Source organism: Lycium barbarum, chromosome 12 (genome assembly GCF_019175385.1).
Source record: "Lycium barbarum isolate Lr01 chromosome 12, ASM1917538v2, whole genome shotgun sequence".
Lineage (NCBI taxonomy): Eukaryota > Viridiplantae > Streptophyta > Magnoliopsida > Solanales > Solanaceae > Lycium > Lycium barbarum.
The window spans coordinates 40,179,346-40,200,613 of NC_083348.1; the positions used below are offsets into that span (position 1 = coordinate 40,179,346).

The 21,268-nt window shown below is 36.7% G+C and overlaps 2 protein-coding genes across 4 annotated transcripts; one reads left to right on the plus strand and one right to left on the minus strand.

The window, feature by feature from the left end:
- Positions 1 to 922: 922 nt before the first annotated feature.
- LOC132625118 (ion channel DMI1) lies at positions 923 to 15,717 on the minus strand. Of its 3 annotated transcripts, XM_060339916.1 has the most exons (12): positions 15,060 to 15,717; positions 14,145 to 14,213; positions 13,254 to 13,874; positions 11,847 to 12,029; positions 11,557 to 11,616; positions 11,272 to 11,475; positions 10,091 to 10,339; positions 5,127 to 5,225; positions 3,042 to 3,236; positions 2,515 to 2,607; positions 1,962 to 2,228; positions 923 to 1,537 (listed from the first exon to the last, which is right to left on the minus strand). In XM_060339916.1, the coding sequence occupies exons 1-12, from the start codon at positions 15,531 to 15,533 to the stop codon at positions 1,319 to 1,321; spliced, it is 2,733 nt and encodes a 910-aa protein (XP_060195899.1). In that variant the 5' UTR covers positions 15,534 to 15,717; the 3' UTR covers positions 923 to 1,318. The 3 variants fall into 3 exon arrangements, with proteins under 3 accessions (XP_060195899.1, XP_060195900.1, XP_060195901.1); XM_060339917.1 differs by lacking the exon at positions 5,127 to 5,225; XM_060339918.1 differs by lacking the exon at positions 923 to 1,537 and having other exon boundaries at positions 1,968 to 2,228; positions 2,515 to 2,591.
- Positions 15,718 to 16,040: 323 nt separating this feature from the next.
- LOC132624225 (small ribosomal subunit protein uS12y-like) lies at positions 16,041 to 16,355 on the plus strand. The gene has a single exon (XM_060339035.1). The coding sequence runs from the start codon at positions 16,041 to 16,043 to the stop codon at positions 16,353 to 16,355; it is 315 nt and encodes a 104-aa protein (XP_060195018.1).
- Positions 16,356 to 21,268: the final 4,913 nt, after the last annotated feature.

The following is a 21,268-nucleotide window of genomic DNA, read 5'->3' on the forward strand; positions in this document are numbered from 1 at the left end:
AATACATTGCACCCACAACACCTTTTTTAGAATGGATACAGATTTACTACAAATATATACTACATTTAATAGCGTTTTAGCTACATATATAGTTTTGAGATAAATGTAGTGAATGTGATCGAAACAACTGCCAAGAGGATGAATAGTTCCTAACAGAAGTACTAACAAATTCCGAGTAGAAAGTGATTTTTTTTTTGTTAGACAATATTTGATTGAAGAAATATTTATTCATCCGGTTCTACTAGGAGCAAAAGTTTTCATAATTATATGGCTTAATGCATATGCGGCCCCCTAAATTTGCGCTTTTGTTTCATTTTGGCACCTCAACTAAGTGTTGTTCCTATTAAACCCTGAACTCCTTCTCAAGTGTGTCTATCAAACATAATCCGACTTACATAGTATTCCATCTTCAATGTAGCAACATGCTAATATATATTCTAATTTAATTATGCCGTCTTTTAGCTAAGATTAACAGCAATTGAGAGGGAAAAAAAGAGCAGCTCTTAATTAAGCTGACAGTAGAAGAGCAGAACCATCATAAACCGATACATCCATGGCTTAAAGAATAGCTTACCACATATCTAAAATATTACTCCACCTTCATTTCCCCAATTTAATTTTTGCTTCTAATAAAAATCAGATTTAGGAGGTTTGATAGACACACTTGAGGACGGGTTCAGGGGTTCGATATGAACAACACTTAATTGAGGTGGCAAAATGAAAAAAAATGACAAGTTTAGGGGGTTGCATATTAAGCCCAATTATATTGCACGGATAAATTCATTTAGAACATTCTTTAGCATGTCAATTCTTAAAATTTTTGCACCAAGCTTATGATCATATTTAAGTTCCTACAATTACATAAAAGTTCACTTTTTCCTCCCCAAGATGCTCATATTAGTAACTCAATTGCTCCAATGGATGATGTCAAAGAGACAAATACTAATACCATAAATGATGCTATGTTTTACAAAGGTCTAGCTTGTTAGTTTTTAGGAATGTTACATGAAATGAGAAAGATTTCATTCTTCATTTCTGATTTGTATGGCAATATCTAAAAGACAAAAAGAAAAAGAAAAAGAAAATTAACATTTCTAAGAGCTCTCCCCTCCTTTCCCACTATGCCAACCAGCTCTTACTAAAAAGTAAAACCTCTTCCTATTATTCTCTACCTAAGCTGCTGGTTGAAGTTAGAGCTACCTTATTTGCCTCTTTTCTAGTGAGTGCTTGTCTGGAGAGAAATATGAGATGTTTGATCGAACTTGTCAAAGCCCGATAATATAAAGCAGGTGCATGTAAGATTTTCCTGATTATTTTTTCAGTCACCTGAGGAAATAACCACAAAAACATCATCAAGGGACCACTTGCGTTGCTTTGACTTGCCTGCTGGGTTAATCACAGCACGTTCTGCAGCTGCAATGCGGTATCCAATCACTATCTCCTGCCTCTGACGACCCCTTCTCATGATATCATAGAAGCAGAGTTCTTCCTGGTCATACAGATAGAACTCTGCTGGCTTGATGCATAATTCATTTCCCTGTATTTGATAAATGCTATCAGATTAAACTGATCCAGACTCGATGAAAAGATCAAATTGAACTAAATGTAAACAAAGAACTTGACAGCTGTAGCATCAAGATCCCCCCCACCCCACACACACACACACACACAAAAAAAAAAAAAAAAGACGACCTGAGGGTGCATGAACATTTTTTGTTGTGGTGAATATGAGGAAAGACTGGTTTGTCCTATTTTAGCCTGAAATAAATGCATCCTAGTAGTACACACAACTGAAAAACACGCCTGGCCATCCCACAATTTAGCGTATTACTCACTCCTATGTTTTCTCATAAACTGTATACACATCTATTATTTAAAAGGTTGAGTGGTAATACATGTGAAATCCTTCAATATATTAAAGCATGCACTCAGAACATAAGTAACTACGGAGAAACCAATACCTCTTCGGCAAACAATTCTTCTAGCACACGATTAATCTGTTTGTCTTCTGCTACCATTGCAAGTGCCATGCTCACCAGTTCATTTGACAGCACGTAATCACTTATTCTAGAGACTGACACAAGATTTCTTGTCCTGGAGTCCAATATCTCACTTATTATTATTGATCTGTCTGAAGCCTGCTGCATTTCACGAATCCAGGAGCTCTGAGAAAACACTGAATGCCGTAGAGGAATCGACCTAGAATCTTTATTAGGAAGACGCTTCGACTGCATTATATAACAATTCAGCAATTTCAATCACTATTGGAGGATTAACGACATCCATTTTACTATTGTGACATTGAAAATAAAAAAATAAAAAAAGCAGGCCAGAGGAAGAGCAAGTGAGATCATTAGCACTGGAGGGGAGGAAAAAAAAAAAAGGCGAAAAGAAATTGAAGAGGCGAAAACGAAAAGTTGCAGACTTGTTCAAACAGGAAATGCTTCTCAGAAACAAGTACTCCAGTGAAAAAATTAGTTTATATGCCTCGATTGAAAGTTCAGCAACAATGACCTGGATATCTCGGATGAGGAGGAGGGTGGCAAGAGACCGTGAATCAGAGTGAACAATGGAGTCTTCGACGGATTCATCTGCAAGAATCAGAATCTATTCTCTTAGAGTTAGTAAACAGTGCATCAACAAAAATATAAATTGACATGCCAAAATATTATCCTCTGGTATGAGTTTAAAATCATTATGATTCTCGTCTTTGCTTTTTCTACACTAAGGATCAAGAGCAACTAGCACACTGTATTCAGATCCTTAGCAGTAAGACAAAGCCATACATTTTTGCCTGAATTCAAAAGTGCGAAAAATCACCAAAAGGATTCACCAGCTATCTAGCACTATGCTACATCAAATTCAGAAATCTTAGTTTTGTCCGGGAAACTTTAGAATAAATAAGTATCTTCCCTGCAAACAAACATGACAATGTTTTTTTTTTTTCCAACCTTTCTGAGAAATGACCTTCGTTTAATATTTTCCAGTTTTTCTTTTAGGAGTATTAAACACCTCAAAGTATGAGCACAACTTTAACTCACCGAATCAAATGTCTCCAGAGGAAGACCCTCTAAATGACGCCTAATTACTGCATTTCCCACATGATGGACAAGTTTTATGTTCTCCAGTCCTGATATATCAAGGCCCCCGTCGGTCAACTTCCTTTCTCTATCTTTCTCGGGAACCTCATTAAACATCCACAATTCAGACCCTGGAGCCAATAATGCCTCTAGTACCTAACAAACAAGACGAGGAGAAACCTATGAAACTCATGAATAGTATCTATCTCACCATTCCAATGCAGAGATTTTTAAAGAAGAACCCATTAATGGTAACTGGAATAAAAAAGACAAGAAAAGAAGAAGGTTCAGCCAAAGGAAATTTATTTTTCTCAAACCATTGTGTGAAGTATACCAGATAAAAGAAATGCAGAAAAGAAAAGGGAAAATAACTAAAGAGAGTTTAATAGCAATTCGGGTGGCAATTATCAAGCTCCTAAAAATAAAGAGTAACCTAAATGATATACAAAGGCGTGTAATAGCATTTCCCCACACCAACATGAAAAAAAAGGTAGGGCAAAAACTTAAATGTACCATTTTGAAACTGCAAATGAAACCGTGTTTGAAAAATTAAAATGCAGGTAAGTTAATTTATGAATACTACAAAAAAGAGGGACTCTAGTTTGAGAGGGCAGATGACATACATCAAGCCACAACATCCAATTTGAAGACGAAGGAGCATTAATCCATTTATTAAGAAACTGGAACTTGGGCTTAACTCAACCACAAAAGCTAGCTCATGACGTGCAAGGATTGCCCAAAACCATATAAGGAGACAACAACCATTTCCTCAACTGATTTACGAAATTTCATATCGCTTTGACTCTCTTAACCTTATCTGACTTCTTTTTATGCTTTTATTGAGCTGAGGGTCTTTCGGAAACAGTCGTCCTACCTTGGTAGGAGTAAGGTCTGCGTACACTCTACCCTCCCCAGACCCCACGATGTGGGATTTCACTGGGTTGTTGTTGTTGTTGTTGTTGTAATATCTCTGCACGCCCAAGTCTAGACATCTGGAGCATGAACAATATGACATAGGGACTCAACATTGGCTGAACCAACGATAAGGATGGGTGTGGATCTGGTACAATGTTAAGAAAATCGACATTGGACTCCACTCAACCTCAAAAGCAAGCTCATGAGGTAAGGATTTCCCAAGCACATGAGCAGATAATAGTCAATCCTCAACCAATCTGGAACATTCTAACATCAGTGATTACCTTACTAAGATCACATCAAATTAAGCTAATCTAAAATGAAGACGGACACAAGTTCAGACGTACTAAGGGGTCGTTTTGTTGATGGTATTGGAAAAATTTATCCCAACATTAAATCTCACGTAAGATAATACAATTATTTGGTTGGTCGTATAGGAAAATTAATTGCCACATAACTAATGCGGTGTTTGATTGACGGTATTAAATAACACTCGCATTGAATTGCGAGAATCTATATATTATTTTATGTGGGATAGAATGAGGAATAAGAATGTGTGTATTAGCAATATAGTTATTACACTATTTAAAGATAAAACAAGATAGTAATTCATGTAAAAGAATCTAATCCATGTATCTCTTAATTATTAACCACCCATAGCAATCCCTTCATTACTAACCGCTGCATTATAACTACCGCATAACTAGTATGTGAACAAAACACCTCCTAAAGGTGCTAGACCGTGATTCCAGAGACCGAAGTATTCCCCACACCCCACTCCCTCCCCCCAAATCCCATCTGAAGCGCTGGAAAACCTTGACAATCTATTGAAAACCTGTAACAGTGCAGAGTACTTGGGCTTTACTTCAATGATATAGGTCAGGTGTCGAATCAATGTCAATCAGATTAATAAAGGACTGTATACTCTTAGAACACCTTTTGCACCACTACGTGGTTATGGAAGAACAGGTTACTTGACCTAAATTCCTGCTCACTGTGGAGCAGCTTCGCCTCTCTCGCTTTTTATACCTTGTTACTCACATATTCAGAAAGGGAAAGGGAGGGACCCAACCCAACCACACAGAGAGAGAGAGATTGACAGGAGAAACAGGTGATGCAGATGTAGGGTACCATAATCATATCATCAATATCACGTCTCCAGCCACAGAATAAGATTCTTTCTGGATATTTTGGAGGATCGGTTATCCTAGGGAATAGACCTTTATTTACCTGCAATAAGCAAGCCACTATATAAGCAAATAGAGAAACTGAGCCAAAGTCAACCATGCATTAGTTGAATTATCACCAAACAAGGATCAGAAATATTGAATTATGGAAGGGAGCAACCAGTAGATTCACAAAATACATATATACAAGAAATGTGATATGTGACTCCGTTTTGTCTTTGTTTTATTATTTAAAAGAGCTATCAATTATATTACCTACCGCTACCAGTGACAGAGAATGTCTTATCATTATCTCTTTCTCACACAAACTAAATGCCTTAAGTCCAAAAAAGGAATTAGAATACTGGAAAGCATCTCAATTTGATGCTAAAAGCAAGAATAACCAACACTAGTAAAAATACCTTTAATAAAAAATAAAAAAATAAAAACACACTACAAAAAATTATTAGGTAGTGAACAGGTTATATATGATCTTTGCAAACTTTTTGCCAACAAAAACTCCCCTATCTTTATTTTCACTTAAAGGGACCACCAATATCAGAATAGACTTAGCAGATACAATCTCCAAGACAATATTGAGAGGGCGTGACCTAATACCATGCTAATATTGATGCAAGAAAAGTGCTCTATTTTTTTTTTTTTATGACATGGGAACCCGCAGGTGCGCACAGCGTAAACCCAGCTCCTGTGCAATGGCTCGCAAACCACACAGGAGAGGTAACCCGCACTAGGCAAGCCCCGTGCGATGACCTCGACCCAGAAGGCAAATCCCCTGCTGTCGTAGGCAGGGGGTTTCGAACCTGGGACCTCCATTATGAAAGCCCCATGCTCAACCAACTGAGCCACCCTTGCGGGTGAAAATTGCTCCAATTCATCTTCATTTTTGCCATATCTTACGATTGTCATACTTAATCAGAACTGACAAACTATGATAAAGGAACCAATTAACATCACTAGAGTAAAAAGTTTGAGCTTCATTGCCAAGAGCCTCATGCTAGAAGCTATTAAAAAAAAAAATCCAGAATCCAATGGCAACAGTTTAGCATCAACATTTTTTCCGAAAAGCTACTTGCACAATAAGAACAAAATGTTCAAGAGTTACATAGCTGTGAGATAGTTACTTAGACTAAGTTAAATATGTATAGATATAGTACTGTGTGTAATCATGTCCTCATTGTTTAAAGGGATAATATATATTTCCCCCCTGGACTTGTCCAGTTTCTTCAGAAGAACACTCAAACTTTGCGGGAGTTGGAGCGGACTATTCAGATCCTTGAGGACATGTTGAGAGCTTGTGTGATTTACTTTGGTGGTCATCGGGACCAGTTCTTGCATTTAGCGGAGTTTGCGCATAATAACAGTTACCGGTCCAGCATTCAGATGGCACTGTTTGAGGCTTTATATGGTAAGAGGTGTCATTCACCCGTTGGTGAGACATACGGGGTTATGCCATGGGTTATAAATTTGCTAAAGGATTCCTTGAATAAGGTCAAATTGATTCAGGAGCAGCTTCTCACAGCATAGAGCAGGAAAAAGAGCTACGCGGACCGGAAGGTTCGAGTTTTGGAATTCATGGAGGGCGAGCGGGTATTGTTGAAAGTCTCTCACATGAAGGGAGTGATGCAACTGAGGAAGAAGGGCAAGTTGAGTCTGAGGTTTATAGGCCTGTTTGGAGATTTTACAACGTATTGAAGAGGTGGCTTATAAGCTTGCTTTGCCACCTAGCTCGACAGGTGTTCTTCCTGTTTTCCATGTGTCTATGTCGAAGAAATACCATGAGCATAAGTCCCACGTGTTACATTTAGACACAGTGCGGCCTGGTCAGAATCTAACATTTGAGGAGCCAGTGGCTATTTTGAACAGGCAGGTCCGAAAGCTAAGGTCAAAAGAAATAGCTTTAGTGAAAGTGCAATTGCAATGTAAGCATTATCTGATTGAGGGGGCAACTTGGGAGACTGAGTCAGACATGTGGAGCAGACAACCATAGTTATTCGACAGCTCAGATATGATTCTAAACTCGTTCGAGGAGGAACATTTGTTTAATTAGGCGAAGATGGAACGGTCCAACCAGCCATTTTGAGTACTAGAACATCTTTCCCTTATTTGAGGCTTCCCATAGGTTCGTTCGGTAATTTGTGACTTACGGGTGTGGGTAGCATGGGTCCCAAGGAACTCGAAGCGTTTTGGAGCACTTGAACTTCTTTTTTTTTTTTGAGAAGGTAACATTTTTGGAGCACTTGAACTTGAACTAGAAGCCTATAGTGCTTAGAGTTGACCAAAGCCAATATTTTGAGTAAACGGACTTAGATTCATGGTTTGAAGGATCCTATATGTTCATATGATGATTTAGGACTTGTTTGGATGATTTTGGTAGCAACAAAAGGGGTTCAGGTGAGGTTTGGATAACAAAACCAGATCTAGACTCTGCAGATTTTATTTTTTCCTGGTGCGAGTACAATCGAGCTCAAGGGGCACAATCGTGCCCAAGGGCTGAAACTTTGGTCAGCTTAATCGCGCTATAGCTGTGCTATCAAGCACAAGGGAGTATGTTGATGTGCTCTATCGCGCAGGGCACCATCACGCATGAGACACGTATTCGCGCAGAGGGACTGGTCGGTGGGCTGCGCTATCGCGCCCTGTGTGCACGTTTGCGTTGAAGCTTTGTGCCCGCGTTGGGTGCTCTCGCGCCTGGGCACCACGATCACACTAAAGGTGCTTCAGGTATAAAAGTGAACAATTTCAGGAATTTGAAGTCATTTCACCATTGTTGGGGTTTTGGAGCTCGGCATAGCCCGGATGAGAGTGCAAGAAACGACCAAAAACATCAGGTAAGTGTTTTTACTGCCTATTTTGATGATTAGCATGATTACCCATGTGCTTTTGGCTAACCCTAGGTCTAAGAGTATGAATTTTGAGGATTTGAAGGTCGATTCAGTATCAGATTTGAGTTTTGAGCACAGGATTGAAATCGTATGATATTGGTAATGTCTTATTGTAATAAAGACACGATTTTAATTCCGGGGCTTGGGTTTGACTTTTTGGTTGACTCTTTAATGTGATTCTTTTTAGATGGCAACATGGGTATCGTTAGTTTAGTTTAACCCTGTAGAGTACACTTTTTTATAGATTGGGAGCATTGGGAGGCTCTGAGGAAAGGCGAGGCTATTCAAGGTGCTAAGCAACGGCTCAAAATTAGGTAAGTTAAGACTATGACCTCGATGGGGGATTTTTCCCAACTAAATGAAAATTAAAATGTCCTATGCATACAGGGGTAACGCATAGGGAAGGTGACAACCACTTATGCGGGTAGCGGATGACATGTTCGAGTAATTAGATTTTATGTTGTTTTTCTCCTATGATTCATGACTGTTAAATTATTTGTTGAATATTCTTTACTGCTTAAGAAAATATGGTTAGCATTGATTCACATGCTAAGGTTACCATCTTGGATGTTTCATGTATTTCATACTACATGGGTTGCATAGATTCATTTCATGCACGGTTTATATGCCAGAAGATTGCATACATGATTCATGTTTATTTCATGAGATGTTTGACGAGTATACGGACTTGGGTGTCAGCAGTTATGAGATATCATTCGCTGGTTACTCTGATACGGATTGATATGGCTAGGGCACGATGGGACAGTCCGTGCGGATTGATATGATTATAGCACAATGGGACATTCTGTGCGGCGTGTGGGTACGGATCCACCCCCCTAGGGTCACTGCCCTTGGGCACCCAGGCAATGTGCATGGTGTACTAAAAATACTGGTTATGAGACAGGATTGGTAAAGTCAGCATCATATGCATTGCATCATTTGTGCATATCACTTCATATGCTATATCTGTGCATAATTACTACGTTGTTCAGTTGAATTTACCTTATGCTGCTATTTCCCTATCTGTCTAGATTATATGAATTGTACAGGAGCAGGACTAAGCGAGTATTTTAAGACCATCCTTTTGGGGTCAATCGACGATACTTGCTGAATACGTGGTGATCTTGTTCTCATGCTACACTTGCGGTACTTTTTGTGCAGATAATAATCCCAGTGCCAGCGGAGTCCGTGAGGGTCGTGTCAATTTTCATACTTTGGTTTGCAAGTTGGGCATATGCGACATCTTTGCTCCAACTTGATGGGGAGTGTTGATTGTGTTTTTATTAGCATGATTTTAGGAGACTTTAGTTTTCCTTTCCCTAGTGTAATTATAGGAGTAGAATATTTTCTTTTATTGTAATTGATTGTCATTTCTCAATTAGTTAGGATTCACTTGTACAAATACCCCTTCACATGGGATGTAAAGATATACTGAGATATGAAAGAAGTCTTTTCTTCTTCTAATATCTTCAGTATAGATGCAATGTTGTATGCACCAATCCATCTTCAGTTATATATAATATGCGGAATGTATGACTCATAAATAAGTCTATCTTGTACTCCACCCATCAAAAAACGAAAGTGTATCTTGTACTCCATTATCATCAAGTTTTTGATACAGTTTCTTCTCTGATAGTTCCCAATATCCATGACATTTTAAATGGCATTTCTGGCAACCAAAGACTGAATAATATCCCATGCTTAATTAACAAAATTTAAGAAAACCATAACATGACAATGAAACTTTACATTAGCTCTGAAGAAGGGTGAAGCAAGATGAACAAAATGCAATAGCAAATCAGCAGAAAAGCTTGAATCTCAAAGTAAAACATAAAATGTATTTGAATTTTTTCGGGCACTAGAGGCAAACATGGAGGTGGATCTGAAAGATGATAAGAAGGTTTGAGATATAAACCCAAAGAAAAGAATAAAAGGTATTCATCAAAACGGTACAGTTAATAAATATCTAATCACAATATGCAACAGGAATGCCTGATAACCATCAATTACAGAGAAGAAAATTGACCTCTGGTAAGAGACCTGGTGCATAGGTATCATCATCCTCAGCTATGACAAGGATTTCATCACCTTCTTTTAGAACATATCTATCATCAGGATTTATGATAATATTGCCGCCATCAGCAGCAACCTTAACTCCGCAAGGAATTGCCTCCGGAAATGATACCAGTATATTTTCAAAGGGTGCACCATCCAATTGAGGCCACCGTTTAATGTAAAATTCTGCATTTTCAAACCCCAAAATGTCTTCCCAAATCTGCCATATTGGACAAGAATTAGTATTAACAAGAAAATACATATTACTCTTCTGCAGCAACTAACAGCTACCAGAAACAGGAGCAAGCTAAAATTGAGAAATCTATACTACTGTGACACTTAGTCAATAGGTACCTCTATATTATTGTTATCTACAATGAGTTTGCTCATCCATATTCAGTTGTACATTAAGTGGGGATGTCATGAGGGTATCATTATGGTTTCCAATATAATTTGGTAAATGGCTGTAATCGCCTTCCATTTTTCTACTCCTCCTGAACAAAGGTGTATCAATTAAGCATTAACTGAGAACAACAAACTAGTATACAGACGCAAGTATCAGATTATGATTCATTGCAGCTTGGGAAAGCATGTGTCCAAATAAAGCACTCAAGGAAAGATGAGGTTTAACCTTATACTGGATCTTCAGCCCCAAAAAGATGGACAACCCCGGTCCAAAGCCTGGATAAAGGAGAAGGGTTGTGGTAGGCTGAAGGCCAGCAATAAACAAGTTAACTTAAGAATTCTCATATTATTGAATTTGTAATGGAGTGGAACATGTATAAAAGGAGCAAAATGGGCATTGAGGATTACAAGAGACCCGAAGTAGTTCAGAAGGCATTGTTGTCGTTGTTGTTATTTTAATTTCATCAACAAGGAACTCAAAAGGAAGAGAATTCTTCTGGCCCATTTAAGTTTTCCAGGAAATTTAAGGCACAAGTATACAGTCTTTTGATGTGTACTACTTGAATTTAAAACTAATGATTTTAGCCGAATTTAAAACTAATGATTTTAGCCATTAGCCAATAGATATAAGAGGAATCAGAAGGACCACAGCATGTCTAGATGACAACATAAGTGGTAAAAAGCTGTCAAAGCAAGGAAGAGAAAGACAAATGAAGAAATAATGTAACAGAACTATATATAACCGACCTGAGCAAGGCCAGGCTGCAAAGCACATTGTATCATCAACCTCCCAATCACATCATGTGCAACAACCGTTTCAATGAGTTCACCCCCAACAAGCTTCACTAACGGTTCGTTGTAAAGATCACTCATCTCCACAACAACATGACCTCTCAATCCCTCTCTTACTCCAGTTAGACTAAGTACAACCCTTAGAGCACGTGCATCACTCTAACAAGAAGAAAAACATTGGAGTAATTAGTCCGAATTATCTGGTTGTTTAGAGCTTGAAGATTCATTTGTGAAAAGCACCTGATCAGCATTCTCATCAGATGCTAAGACAATGATTGCACGTGCTTTCGAGACTGACACCTGTATGTGTCATAGAAGAACAAAAATAACAAGAAATAACTATAAGAAAGAGGGAATAAAAAAAAGGTTAAGGGAATTCAAGAAGAGTATAAGATACTAGTCGAACCCTTAGATACTAGTTACTTTTACCTCACAGAATAAATTAGGATATCAGATAATGAAGAAAACGAAAAAGTGTTTAAAGGATAAGAGGGAGTATCAAGGGAAAGAAAAAAGATACGCTGTCACACCTTTTTCAAATCAGCAAGTATTAGCGGACTGCCACTTCTGCAGATAACTGAAGTTCCCATGAAATCAAATTCTAACTTTGCTATGTCCATCTCCATCTCCTCCTTGTCTCTTTCCGCAAGAACAACGACAACACCACCACCAATGCTCTTGTTAGCTATTGCTAGCTGCTTCAAAAGTGACCCCTGTAATAAGAAAATACTTTTACACCTTCGTGTCATAATTACAGTCTCAAAAGTCATGATCGCAGATAATTCCTTCCCTCTAGCGAAGGCAACACTGAGTGATGTTTGCAGCACACAAAAACAAATATGTATGGCTTAAAGCTATTCTAGATGTATCTGTTTGCTTTTCTCCAATAAGATCTCTCAAGAACCAATGCTACTACCTTACTTGCAAGCCTATTGTTAACAATTTGCAGATCTTCACACTAGAGTAGTTTTGCTATATAGAGTGGTTTTGCTATCTTTTATCCTCTCTTCGTCTCTTTACTCATTATTTTTTTTATTGATGACCGTGGAGTCCGGTCCACCTTGTGCGCACCTCGACTAATTCCACGGGATACCTGCCACCTCCCACCAGCAATACCAGGTAACTCTGTCAAGGCTAGGATATGGGAAGACAGTCCACCTTGTGCGCACCTCGACTAATTTCACGGGATACCTGCCACCTCCCACCAGCAATACCAGGTAACTCTGTCAAGGCTAGGATATGGGAAGAAATCCCCTAGTGTTTTTGTTTCTGCTGTGATTTGAGCCTGAGACCTCATGGTTCTCAGCCCACTTCGTTAATAAAGAACAAAACCTATATCAAACCTTTTTTCAAAAAAAAGAAGTAAGATAATTTTATAAATCAAACCTATATCAAGCCTATTTTCCTTGCCAAAAGCACCTTTACTCAAGTATTTCATTCTACTTGTCATGTAGGAAAAGAATCCAGCACTAAGGTACCAGATAGAAAGACAGAAAGTTCAGTTAGCAGCTGAAAATGCCGTAACTTGAAATAAAACGTATTCCTGTAAACAAACTATCATCTATGAAGAATAAATCTTACTAACAATTTAGATTATATTATTGACAAGTCAAGGGAAGATTTTAAGTCCAACCGTACAACCTTGTTGCACAGCCATGCAGGTGAATGTGTATGACTGTATGGCTGTATATCTTTAAATCCAACGATTCATCAGTATCCAACATATTTGAATCAAATGGACTGTAAAAAAGATGGATCTGGATCAAACTTCCTTATGGATCATATAAATCAATTGGATTTCGAATGGATATAGATTACATATCTAATGTATGTCCATCCAGATCCAATCTTTCTACCCTATTCCTGCCCATATAGAGCAAAAGCCAGAAAATACTTCAAAAAATCGCAACATTTTAAGCAATATGCTATAGACTTACCAATTTATCACTCCATCCAAGAACAAGAATGTGATTACTTTCAATCACTTCACTCTTTCCTTTCCTTAAAGAATCCACTTTTTCTGAAATAGCATCTGAAACAAGCCCCAGCATCATAGCAAATATAAGCATGCCTCCTGAGCTTATCAGAACTGAAACTATCCTTGGCCCTGCACCAACCATATCAGCATGGTTTCCAGAGTCTGCTACGAAGCTCCAAGACAGCCAAATAGCTTCAGTAAAGCTGCCATCACCAACAGCATAAAGTGCCAATCCTCCATATCCAATTAGAAAGAGAGTGGCAAAGAGAAGTGCAAGCAGCTTTGCATAAGGGTAAACTGAGAAACACACATCCACCATGTAAGCAATCCTTTTCTTCAGTGGAACCTCCTCCTTTGTGGTATATTTCCTCTTCAAGAGATCAATTATTCTCGGTAGATAGTCAAGATATTTGTACAATACAAAAGGAATAACGAGGATGAAAACCACCATGTACAGAGCAATTGTTCTACTGTCAGCATTACCAAAATACACTAATGAACTAACTTCTTCAAACTCCATGATGCCAGCGCTGGCAAGATCAACATGGCTACAAACTCTACGAAGACTAATATTCTCCTCCTGCAAATAAATCAATCCTAACCTTCAACTTATGTACTGAGAGCCAATCATTTAATTACAACAGAGATCAAAAAATTGAGTACAAGTTGAGCGGTTAATATGCCTGTTTCTTCCAATAAGCAGTGGTTCTCTTTATTTTATTTTAATTTTGGCGACAAGTAGTATTCGGGTTTCTTCCAATAAGCAGTAATTGAAAACTATATTTAATCTGAGAACGAAGACTGGAGTGAAAAGAATTCCCAAATTTAACAGTGTTCATAGAGAGCATACCTGAAGCTTAGAGACTTCATTCCGCAAATATAATGTGTGAGATACAGATAATGTACACACAAACTTAAGCTGCAATACATGGAAATAATTTATCAATATATCAAGAAGAACCGAAAACCTAATGCATTGAGATCAGAAAGGTTTATAGCCAAAAGAGATTGGATGGGCAACAAATTCCCATTCACCAAAAAAGTAAAACATAGTACTATACTACTATGTACTCTCTGTCCAATTTATATAACATTCTTTACTCTTTGGGACGTCTCAACAATTCATTCTATACAAGTTTCATACTTTAAAGAATTCAAATTCATTAAACTATTCAAATTTTAAACTTCGACCAAACCAACTTGTCAACAATTACTTTTAATTGTTTTTCCAGCATCACTAACATAATATACAGAACTCAAAATTTAACATTTCAAATCTTGATTCAACGCAGAGGTATAAAATGGGACGGAGGGTGTACTGCACCACTATGTAACATTTATTAACTCCCTTAAAATTTTACCCAAAAAGCAATCAATTTTTTACATTTCCTGCAGGTCTTTTTGGTTTTTAAATTTTCCCGCTTACTATGAAATCAAACAGAAATACTCCCTCGGTTTCAATTTGTTTGTCTTACTTTCCTTTTTAGTCCGCTCCAAAAAAAAAGGTCTCTTTCCTCTTTTGACAACTCTTTAATTCCAGCTTTCCTCGTGGCATGTTTAAGACCATAAAATTAAAGAGCATTTTGGTACATTCTACATATCCTTAGTTAAGGACCACAACTATCAAAAGTTAAAGGACCACAACTATCAAAAGTCTTCTTTTCTTTCTTACACTCCGTAACAATTCAAAACTAGACATATAATTTGTAACGGAGGGTGTAGAAAAGTCAAGGGAATTAGAATGGGAAAAGCTAAAAACACTAACCAAAAAAAGGATCCAGGAATAGGTATGCCCAGAAGAAGGTCTTCGAGCATTGGAAGAGTTAGCTGAAGTGAGCCCTGATAAAGCTGGATTCGAGACTTGAATAGACAAAGCAGTCAAATCTTTCTCAGGTTTCAGCTTCGCCTTCGGCTTTATCTTCGACTCCACCCTCAAATTGGCCGGTAATTTTGATTTGGAAGCTGACTTGATGTTGACTCTGGTTCTAGCAGTATGGGGTCCAAGAAAAGAGGGATAAACATAGTCACGATCGCCAAATCCAAAATTGGGATCATTAGTGGAAGTGGAGGTATGAGATTCAGAGGAGGATGGGGGAGTGGAAGAGACACGGCGAACAGCGGGGAAAAGTGGGCCAGGGAAGTGGGGTGTCTTGTCTGAGATGGTTTTGGATTTCTTGAGTAACGGAGGTCTCTCCGCCTTGTTAGGGTTTGAATTTGGAGCTCCATTTCTGTCGGGCATTCTCCGAATCAAACAAGGGAAAAAGTATACAACACAGAGAAGTTGAGAAAGAGAACTATGGGAAGAAGGAAAATGGGTTGAGTTTGGAGCTAAGGGAAAGTGTACAAAGAAATGGAGAAGCCATGGGAGAGATCACATGGCTCAAGTGGTTGTGGTAGTTTATTGTTTCTTTTTTCCTTTTCAGTTGGAGTTTATTAAGTGCTTAAATGCTTGGAAATTTTACTAATCATAACTACTTTTAAGATCTATTTATAAATAGTAATAATTTTTTATTTTATTTATTATTCATAACTAATATATTTTCTTAAATTACACAACATAACTAGTATACTGTATTTCACAAATTCTCTTTTAAATTAGTTTTCTCTCACCTCTCAAATCTATTTCTCCCTCACCCTTCTCTTTCTCTCTCTCCATTCCCTTTTCTGCCCCCAGATCTGTGGGATCTACTTCCCTTGCCTGGATCCTCTATTTATGGCTGTTGTTCTCTTTTAGCCTTATTAATTTATGGCCCTTGTATCTAAACAGTCAAAATTATTTGAAATGACTTGCAGAGGTATTGAGGCTAAGCAGCCCAACTCTGCTATTCGTAAATGTGCTAGGGTTCAATTGATCAAAAACGGGAAGATGATCGCTGCATTCATTCCTAACGATGGTTGTTTGAACTACATTGAAGAAAATGATGAAGTGTTGATTGCTGGATTTGATCGAAAGGGTCATGCCGTAAGAGATATTCCTGGTGTCAGGTTCAAAGTTGTGAAGGTTTCTGGTGTATCTCTCTCGTCTCTCTTCAAGGAGAAGAAGGAGAAACCAAGATCTTAATTTGCCATTTTGCCAAAATACTATTTTCATGGACTTCTAGTTTTCAGAGGAAGTAGAAGAATTTGATGAAAAAGAAGAATTGTTCTCAAAGTTGTTAACTTTTTATTCTTCTTGGATTTTTGGTGAATCTGTGATTAGTGTGTAAGTTGTAGAAACACCATTAATGAGAGTTGTGGAGCTTCATGCCCACCAAGTGTTTGATAAAATGTTTCAGTATATTTCAGTGTATTATTTCATTATATTTCACTGTATTTATCTTCTTCTTTTTTTGTGTAGAGCCTATTTTTGCTCCACTTTGTTTTCACGATTTTTGTATTTCATTGTATCTCAATATAATTTTGCATTTTGTATTTCTAATTTATAAAATAGTTTCTGATATATTTCATTGTATTCCATTATATATACGCATACTACAAGTTTATATTTCTTAAACAATCAATCATGTTTCATTGCATTCCAGCGTATATTTTTCTATATTTGGAAGTTTTCAGATCTTTAGTGGTTTTTTAATTCAAAAAGTTTTGATTGTGATAAAAGTTGAGAGATATTCGTGAGCTGTTATGGAATACGTAAAATATGGTTGATTTAATTTAACTTACCATTTAAAAAGAAAAAGAAGAATTTGTTCAAAAAATATAGCCTATTTTTACTCAACCCGATTTTGTTTTTCCCTGTATTTCAAAAAATCTATTCCATAAATAGCTCCTGATTTCACTAGAGTATGTTTACAGTTCACTGTATTTCTCTATATTTCAAAAAAATAGAAATACATGCATTTTTAAAGAAAAGTAACTACGCTTGGTAATTTTGCATTTTATAGTTATATCTAGTTAGAAGCCAATAAAAAGTAGCTATTTATGTAAGTTGCCCTAAATGCTTTCCCCTTCTAAATTCTTAGAAAGAAAATTATTAAGAGCCTGTTTGGATTGGCTTATAAGTTGCTTATAAGCTGTTTTCAGCTTTTTTGAGTGTTGGACTGGCCAGCTTAAAGTCATTTTGTGCTTAAAATAAGTTCAAAAAAATAATTAGGCTCATTTGACTTAGCTTATCTAAAGCAGCTTATAAGCCAAAAAAAAATAAGTTAGACTACCCCAACTTATTTTTTTATTAGCTTATAAGCTGTTTGCAGCTTATAGGCATAAACCCATCCAAACAGGCTCTAAATCTTCAAAAATTCTTTATTTAAAAATTTGGAAATTATAATACTTACTCTCAACAAAACTTTTTTCTTTCTTAGCGGTTCTAATTCAAAACCTTAAAGGGTCGTTTGGTAGGAGGATAAGTTGTTCCATGTAGATGGGATAAAAGGTGGGATAAGATGGGATTACTAATCTCACCCTTTATGGGATTACTAATCCCACGTTATCCCACCTTTTATCCCATCTACATGGATTGGATGGATATCAAAAAAGTTATCCCACTAACTAAAAATAAGATTAATTTCAATCCCATTGAATTAATAATCCAGTCCATCCTATCCCTCTTACCAAACGACTCCTAAGGGCAACTCATTACATTACCTATCACGAAAATGTATTTTGTAATTGTAGTTGCATCTTTCTGATGAAATAGCTCTCTTCATAGACCCTCAACAATTCAATGCCATTAACCAAAATGTGATGGATGAGATCAAATTGAAGAGTTTTTGTGGGTGAACTCAATACCTTACTTAGCAATTTTGGATGTTTTTTTTTTTCTTATTCTTCATTTCAATTTTTTGTCACTTCATATTTATATTATTTCAGCGATTTAGGTAGTAATCGGTCTTATAAAGCTCGCTAAGTCTCGCTTCCGTCTTCCCTTCACTTATGTTGTGGAAAATCGTCATCGGCATTCTATAAGCGACTTGACCGAATCTACGAAGCTTTGCTTTTCTTGTAGTTGGTCCATAATGCCTCCCTTCATTTGCTTGCCTGTAAGCTAACTAATCATTAACTTCTTTAATTTTGTATTCTATAATTATTAGGGTTTATGTATCCATCTTATAAGAAATTCTTATCAGATTATAAATAGAGAGATAAAACTATCTATCCTTGACATTAATATTTGCGTGCCATTTCAAGCGACTTATTGAAACAAATTGTTATTCCTCGTTTTCGTCGCATTTCTCTTTTTTTAGCTTTTAAAGATCATTTATTATATTACTAAAGAGAAGTGAATGATACATGCATTAATTCTTTTCAATGGAAAGATATTTATTTCTATAGTAATTCATCACATCGTGATGGGTAATGTCTAATTAGAAAGTCATCACTCATGATAGTTCATTCGGTATTTTTATTCCTTAGATTTTGAAAATTTATGGAAATTGATGGCTAAAATTAAAATTTGTTTTGATTTATTATATGTAATGGAAATAAAAATGAAAAGAAAGAAGAGAAGGAGGAAGCTGACAGTTGGAAAGTGGAGTCATGCCCCCCACATGGAATTTCCTAGAAAGAAGAGAAGGAGAAAATGCTAGACAACTTTAACTCTATTCCACACATATGCTCGACAACTTTAACTTTATTCCACACACAATTGGAAAGTGGAGTCATGCCTACTTTCCCTGTATTTATTTACATTGTAAATTTTAGGAGTAGCATTCTTTTCTTTTGCTCCACAGGAACAAATACAAGAACAGGGAATAAAAGAGTCCAAGGTATCTAATTCATCCCACAAACGTTTGATTTTGGTGAAGTAAGCTGCAATATCAGATGAACCTTGCACAAGGTCACTAAGTTCTTTTTGAAGTTGGTATAATCTAGCTCCAGAACTTTGTCCAAATCTGGCTTCAAGTTCAGCCCAGATATCTTTAGCAGTGTGATAATATAGGACACTTTCAGATATGTCCCTTGAGAGTGAATTTAATAACCAAGAAATAACCATATTGTTGGATCTAGACCATGAAGCATGAAGATCAGATCCAACAGTAGGTTCAGCAGTAGTTCCATCAATGAAACCTGCTTTATTCTTAGCAGTGAGGGCAATCCACATAGCCCTTTTCCACCCCCCAAAGCTTTTTCCATCGAAAACAGTATTAACAAGTAAGGCACCAGGTGAATCAGATTGTGCTATGTAAAGAGGATGAGATGAATTAATGGTTTCAGTAACAGAAGTATTCCCAACTGCAGGAGTAACATGAGTCTCAAGAGTTGATTCAACCATTTTTCAAAGAAAAATTGAACGGAAGACAAGATTAAAAAAAACAAAAGAGAGTGATCTTAATCACTGCTCCGATACCATAAAGGAAAAGGAAAGACAAAAGCTATTTTTTATCCGAATTTTTTCTGTCTTTTACTCATTGTCACTGCACATGTATATATATGAAAGAAAAGAATGCTACTTCTAAAATTTACAATGTAAATAAATACAGGAAAAGTAGGCATGACTCCACTTTTCAATTGTGTGTGGAATAAAGTTAAAGTTATCGAGCATGTGTGTGGAATAGAGTTAAAGTTGTCCAACATTTTCTCCTTCTCTTCTTTCTAGGAAATTCCATGTGGGGGTTCCTTTAATATGTCACTGAAAAATTAATTTAATTGTACCATCGAAAGCTTTCTTCCTTATTGAATCATCAAAGACCAAATAAGAGCATACTACTTACTTTTCTTTATTTTGGTAAAGTACGTACTACTCCTACTTACTTTCCAAATATTATTGTCATCTTTTTTACTTCAATCCTTCTGTAACTTTGTAGAACAAAACTCTTGGATATATAAGCTAAACATGGTAGTCCTTCCCATAAGAAAAAGGAGCAGTGAAAAAAATGAGATGCTTGATCTACTTCTCACTTTGATAGTTAGGGAACATCTCTTGCACTAGCTTTTACGATAATATAATTATATGATTCTCTCTTGACTTAATTTGTTTTATTACTATATTTTTCATTTTATTACTACTTTATATGAGAGAACATTGAGTTAGTTTTAAAGTTTATATCTCACAATTTAAATTAAAAAATGAAATTGTCTAACATTATTTGAACTATTTTCTTGACAAATCATATCATATTGCTTAATTTTGTATTTGTTTAGTCTACTAACTATTAGTATTGGCAATTAATTGAATAATTTCGCATTAATAAAATGGAAAAGTTCCATTCCAAATCTGACATGACTTTTCATTACAAGGAATGTACATTTAATTTCCAAAGTTTCGAGGATAGCATGTGTAAAATTTAAAGAGGTTTCAACAAGTACTATATTGCTCCATTTTTTAATAAGATACAGCAGCCTTTTGCTATCGTTAGTCCCAAGATTTACTTTAATAGTTTATTTTAGAATCTTTTGATAGTGTGAATATTGTATGATACTTGTTAACAACGGAAAAGGATCAAATATACCCCTTATTATACTTTGGGTTCAAATATACCTCTCCTGTTATATTTTGGGTCCAAATATACCCCTCCTCCGTTAAGTTGTCCAAAGTGGACATCTTCTCACATGTGGCACTAACATTTTGGTGACATGGACGCCACGTGGCATGCCACCTCACATCCCATGCCCATTTTACTTACTTCATTCATCTTCTTCTTCCACCCAACCCATTTTATAGCTTCACTGATTGTGTACAAAAAGGGAATGAAATTAGAGGGTTGAGTGTAGTTTCTATTAAAAAAGAAATTTGTGAGTTCGTTTGGGGAGGTGCAGTTTTTTTTTTTTGGCTTCTTGCCTTGGCCAATACTTGGACTCATAATTATCTAAATCTGAATTTGGTATGAGATGTTCAGACGCATAAATGTAGTATGTGGGAGTCGAAATTACAGGATGATAGTGGACATTAATTTTTTCAACTGTTCTGTCTCAAGTCCATACTAGTTTCCCGGGCACTTCTGACTTTGATTCCATCCACCAGGTTAATTACTGCTACATACTGAAGCAGCAAGAGCATGACCGAGGGAAGACTGGTGTGCAGTTCAGCTTCTCCTCATC